This window comes from Pteronotus mesoamericanus, unplaced genomic scaffold (genome assembly GCF_021234165.1).
Source record: "Pteronotus mesoamericanus isolate MK-2021 breed Mesoamerican mustached bat unplaced genomic scaffold, CSHL_Meso_final contig_116, whole genome shotgun sequence".
Classification (NCBI taxonomy): Eukaryota; Metazoa; Chordata; class Mammalia; order Chiroptera; family Mormoopidae; genus Pteronotus; species Pteronotus mesoamericanus.
In genome coordinates this window covers 39,288,972-39,294,291 of record NW_026555027.1, presented here as the reverse complement: position 1 = coordinate 39,294,291, position 5,320 = coordinate 39,288,972, and the positions used below count along the sequence as shown (strand labels likewise).

The following is a 5,320-nucleotide window of genomic DNA, read 5'->3' as shown; positions in this document are numbered from 1 at the left end:
TTAACACATCTTAATTGAACTCTAGCACATTTCTTTCTGTTTGAGTCAGTTGAAATCTTTTAAGAGTTTTACTGTCCTATAAAAGGAGATGATCACATGCAATTATGTGAAAAGTGAGGCTTCAAGTAGGGGGAAAGACATCCTAATGGTGTTTTCTCCTTCCTTATGTAAATATGATTAATCTATTCTATAGAAGGAATACTTACCAGGATGGGGCTTTGTGAGTTTTTGTGTAAGAGTAAATGAGTAGATTAGTAAACTTAAACTCAAAATGATGTTGATAATATAAATTACAGGTGGCATTTACTAGTGTATGTATGGGAAGGGATAATTTTACGCATGAATTAGATGATTTTAAAATAAACATTAGTTTGGGTAAATATACTTTTACCCTCAAATATAGGTTTATTAGATTGAGAAAGATTTACGTTTCTTTTTACTATGTACAAAGTTATATTTTACTTTTGTTCAAAAATGTGTGAAAGAACACTGAGTTTGCATCATGAATACATGCAGGGGGCCATGGAACTTGGATCCAATCTGGATGTAAGATAAGTTCACTGATTTGTAAGATGTAGGTCAAGGTCAGAGAAGAATTGAATGAGCCAGTGTTGTGAGGAGTCTCTTCACATGGTGAGAAGGACAAAGCTGTAGTTACATTCGGATGTCACATGCCAGAGAGACCTGTCTGTGGGCACTTTTAACAGGTCTGCCAACTGGTCCTTAGTCAGTTGTTTTTACAGAACTATGAATGATGTTTTCTCGTAGACATTTTATACTCCAGATAAATGAGGGTCAGTTCTAGGAGAGAGACTGTAATGCTGCCAGCGTGATGCCTCTCTGGGGAAAACATACACAAAATGGGAGAGGATGGTACAAAAAAAATTAAAGGGGAATATTTGGAAAATGTTCCCTGAGCCAATAGTCACCCCTTTCCTCTTTTCATGCCTTTTCTTCCCGTTTTTGCATGCCGTTTCTGGGAGACCACATTGTCAAAATGAAGCTCATGACTAAAGATGCTCTAGGGCTAAAGAGTGGAAACACTATGGAAAGATAGGTTCTGACTTTCCATAATATGCAGTGCTATGATTTGCACATCCTCACATCGTCATCACTAGTATATGGTAAGTGGATAGACCTATAAACTGGGATTTTATTAGAGCATAAACATGCCCTAGGAGAAAGTCAGAGTCTCTTAAGTGAGGCGGCTTTGGGGTTAATGCTGTTTGTGGCACACTAACTACAAAATCAGTAAAGTTATACTAACCTTCCAAAAGTGACTATTTTTAGTACATACATAATGGTGATAGGTAAATGATAGCTTCTTTAGCCAACAGTATTTTTGTAAGGATCAAATTCGCTAGCATGTACAAAAAAATCTTCATACAAGTATGGCGTATTATTGTAGATGAATTTGAATACCAGGCCACCATGCTCCACTAAATTAGAAATTGAAAGTGGTAATGCATCTCCTCTAAGCCTCTCATTCATTTTCATAATGGATTTTACCTATAACACAGTGTAAAACAGATAGGTAGGATCTGTCTTACCCAATTTTCTCAAAGCACTAAATATTCTAGGTAGAAATAGAGAATATTGTTTTAGGTTCCCCCGGGCTTGGCTTTCAATCTTCATACTATTTATGTTTTCGGGCAGTTTGATTAAGTGAGATATGAAAAGGACACAAAGTTCATTAAAGTAGGGTTAAATTCAATTTCTCTTGATTCCCCACAAATTGGGAGAGGTTACAGCACTTAACCAAGTGGGTAGAAGTTCCAGGTGGTGCTCTTTTTTTTTTTTTTTTTTAAACAGCCATGGCTCACCAGTGTTCTTCCTCTTTTGAGGTGGGATTAGAAAAAATATACTGATGCCTGAACTGCAGCCAGATTGGAACTGGGTAGAGTCCCCTATGATGCAATGAATTGCAACCATGAGCATCTGGCCTCTGCTCTCACAGTAAAGCAAAGAAGCAGGTGGACATGGAAAAAGCATAGGTAATATTGGTCTAGCCAACTTTGATTAATGTTTCCTGTGTGTAAGGCACTGAGCTACTCACAGCCCATCTTATTACCCCTCACAAGAATTCCAAGAGATAGGTACTACTATTGTTTCTATTTTGCATGTGAAAAATATGGACTGCTTTGTTTAAATGATGTTTCCATGGCCAAGTGCAAGGTGGGTGCAGAACACAGATCATCTGATTGCAGACTCATGTCCTTAACCATCATTTTTTTCAGCTTTTCTTACTTTTGGCCTTTTGACATTTGAATGTTTGATCCATTTGTCCAATACCCCGGTTAAGCATCTCTTCTCCATGTGTTTGCCTCATCTAGTTTCTTAGAGAAAAGATGTCCAGCCATTAATCCACCATTTTCTGGTATGAGGAGCCCACTAGAGCAGTAACCAAAAGCAACGTAAAACAAAGCTAAACAAATAAAAAATCAGGCTGAATATTTTAGCTTTGAATCATTGACCAAAGCAGTCAGAGTCTGTGTGTGTGTGTGTGTGTGTGTGTGAATTTATCCTGAAGGTTTTTCTTCCAAAAGAAACTTCATGAGAGATGTGCAGATAAACAATCTTAAACAAATGGAACAGTAAGATATAAAGATATAAGGTTTTCTGGGCAGAAAGCATACTTTTTAGAAAGAGTTTTTTAAATATATGAAATTCAGTTTGGATCTTGATGAATTATCTCTTATATAATTTTCAATTAAGACCCTTGTAAGTAATTAGATAACCTTTGAATATAAAGCAATATAATGTAGTATTTATAATCATGGGCATTGGAGTTGGGCAATCTGGATTCAAATCCCAGACTTGTGACTCTTTGTGTGGCCTTGGGCAATTTACTTAATTGTCTAAGCCCTTGCTTCCTCTTCCCTGAAAAGAAAATAATTATATATCTACTTATTTGCTTTGAAGAGTTTTCTTTCATTGAAAGTAGTAGTATTCTGCAACAAGAATTAACTCTAAGCTTTTACTTAACACTGTGTAAATATATGTTGAGAAGTTGCCATTTAAAATTTATTAAACCTCCTTGTCATCAGGAGAGTGTTCTGCTACCAAAAGACACTGTGTTGTTCTTATGCCCTGCTTGCTGCAGAGCATGCTCTGTATCCTCTGAACACATAGTCCTTACTATAGAAGTTTTTTTTTTCAAATTGTTAGTTTTTTCTTTTTTACCTAAGAATCTTGTCTCCTTTACATATGTCAAGACACATACATAACCATGTTCATTGCAGTATTGTTTGTAATCACAAAAATTAGGACATAACCTTAATGTCTGCTAGTAAGGACATTAAGAAATAAATTGTATAGATATATAATAGAAAACTATTCAATAGTAAAAATGAAACTAAACCTAAATGATTTAAAAAACAATGTTGAATTTAGGAAACCAAGATACCAAATAATGTCTAGAGTATTATAGCATTTCTATAAATTTTAAAAATTCACACAAACCTATATATTATTTATGGAGACATACATATATTCAATAAAAGCATTAAAACATGGATTAAGAAGATTATAAATCATATTCATGTCAGCAGTTGAGTTTGGAGAGGGAATGTGGGGATTGGGATTGGAGAAGAGATCAAAGTGGACGTTGTTTCTTTTATTAACAAAAAATGACAAAATATGAACATATATTCATCCAGGGAGGGTTTGTATGTAAGGCTGTTATATTTCTCTTTGGAGTTTTATATTTCATTCATAAAATATAAAAACAAAAATTAAAGATAAAAATGATTATTTACCACCTTCACCCATTTCATGGTGATCAAAGATACAAAGTTCCAACTCTAAGTCCTGGGAATGTAATGTATAGCATGGTTCATAATACTGCATTGTACATTTGAATGTTGCAAAGAGAGTAGATCTCTTTTGTTCCCCTTTACTGAGGGCTTTTGATAGTTTTATTTATATTATTTTTTATTTTTTAATTAAATTTATAGGGGTGACATTGGTTAATAAGATCATATAGGTAACGAGTATACATTCCTATGATACATGATCTGTATATTGCATCGTGTGTGTACCACCCAAAGTCAAATTATCTTATATCACCACATATTTGTGCCCCTTTACCCTTTACATCCCTTCCACCCTCTTCCCTCTGGTAATCACCATACTGTTGTCTATGACTATCATCTTAAATGTTCTCATCAGAAGAAAAAGAAATCATAACTATGTGTGGTGACGGATGTTAACTAAACTTAGTAAAGTAAAAATTTCATAATATATATTAAATCTGTATGTTGTATACCTAAAACAAATACAATGTTATATGACAATTATATCTCACTAAATAGAAAAGATAAAAATCGGGTCAGAGTGAGCGTCTCGCGGGCCACAGGAGGAAGATGGCAGTGGAGTCGCGCGTCACCCAGAAGGAAATTAAGAAGGAGCCAGAGAAGCCAATCGACCGGGACAAGACGTGCCCTCCGCTGCTGCGCGTCTTCGCCGTCAACAACGGGCGCCACCACCGACTGGATGAGTTCTCTCGCGGGAACGTGCCTTCTATCGAGCTGCAGATCTACACCTGGATGGATGTTACCTTGAAAGAATTGACTAGTTTAGTAAAAAAAGTCTACCCAGAAGCTAGGAAGAAGGGCACGGACTTCAATTTTGCGGTTGTTTTTACGGACATTAAAAGACCTGGCTATCCAGTAAAGGAGATTGGCAGCACCATGTCCGGGAGAAAGCGGACTGATGATTCCATGACCCCGCAGTCGCAGAAGTTTCAGACAGGAGATTATCCGGATCTGGCAATCATCCCTCTGGATCGGGCACCACCTCCTTCAGGGCGTGTGAGACCGTATTAAATTTTGTTGACTATTTCTTGAGTTTATTTTTCATTCATTGACGTGACACAAATTTATGCTTTCCTTCTTCTCATTATTGCCATTAAGTCTTTAAACTCTAAACGAATTGCAATGCATTTATTTAGGAGTTAGGTTTGGCTGTGCTATGGCATGAATATTAATAGAAAGTTCATGTTTCAAGTCCTGTAAAGTATGAAGCACTCTTAGCATTCTATGTAAAACTGTTGTTAAATATACATGTGTAATAAAAAAAGAGATAAAAATCATTATTAAGGATTGGATTTGAATCCTGATTCTACCGCTTTCCACTTTCAAAGACCCCTGTTGTTATTCTCAATCTCTTGTCTATGAATTTTATGTCCTGAAAGATTTTGTTCAACAAGTGAAATTTACATGGTATAATTTATTTTCTCACTTTTCTTTTAAAAACATAAATGCCAATAAGAACTTATCATCCGTCTGAGACCAGCATTCATACAGGTACATGACGTAGT

At 35.8% G+C, this 5,320-nt stretch overlaps 1 protein-coding gene across 1 annotated transcript; it reads left to right on the top strand.

The window, feature by feature from the left end:
• The first annotated feature begins 4,334 nt into the window (after positions 1-4,334).
• Positions 4,335-4,826, top strand: LOC129073418 (histone deacetylase complex subunit SAP18-like). The gene has a single exon (XM_054577067.1). It carries the CDS (start codon positions 4,365-4,367, stop codon positions 4,824-4,826), a length of 462 nt encoding a protein of 153 aa, XP_054433042.1. The 5' UTR covers positions 4,335-4,364.
• The last annotated feature ends 494 nt before the right edge of the window (positions 4,827-5,320 follow it).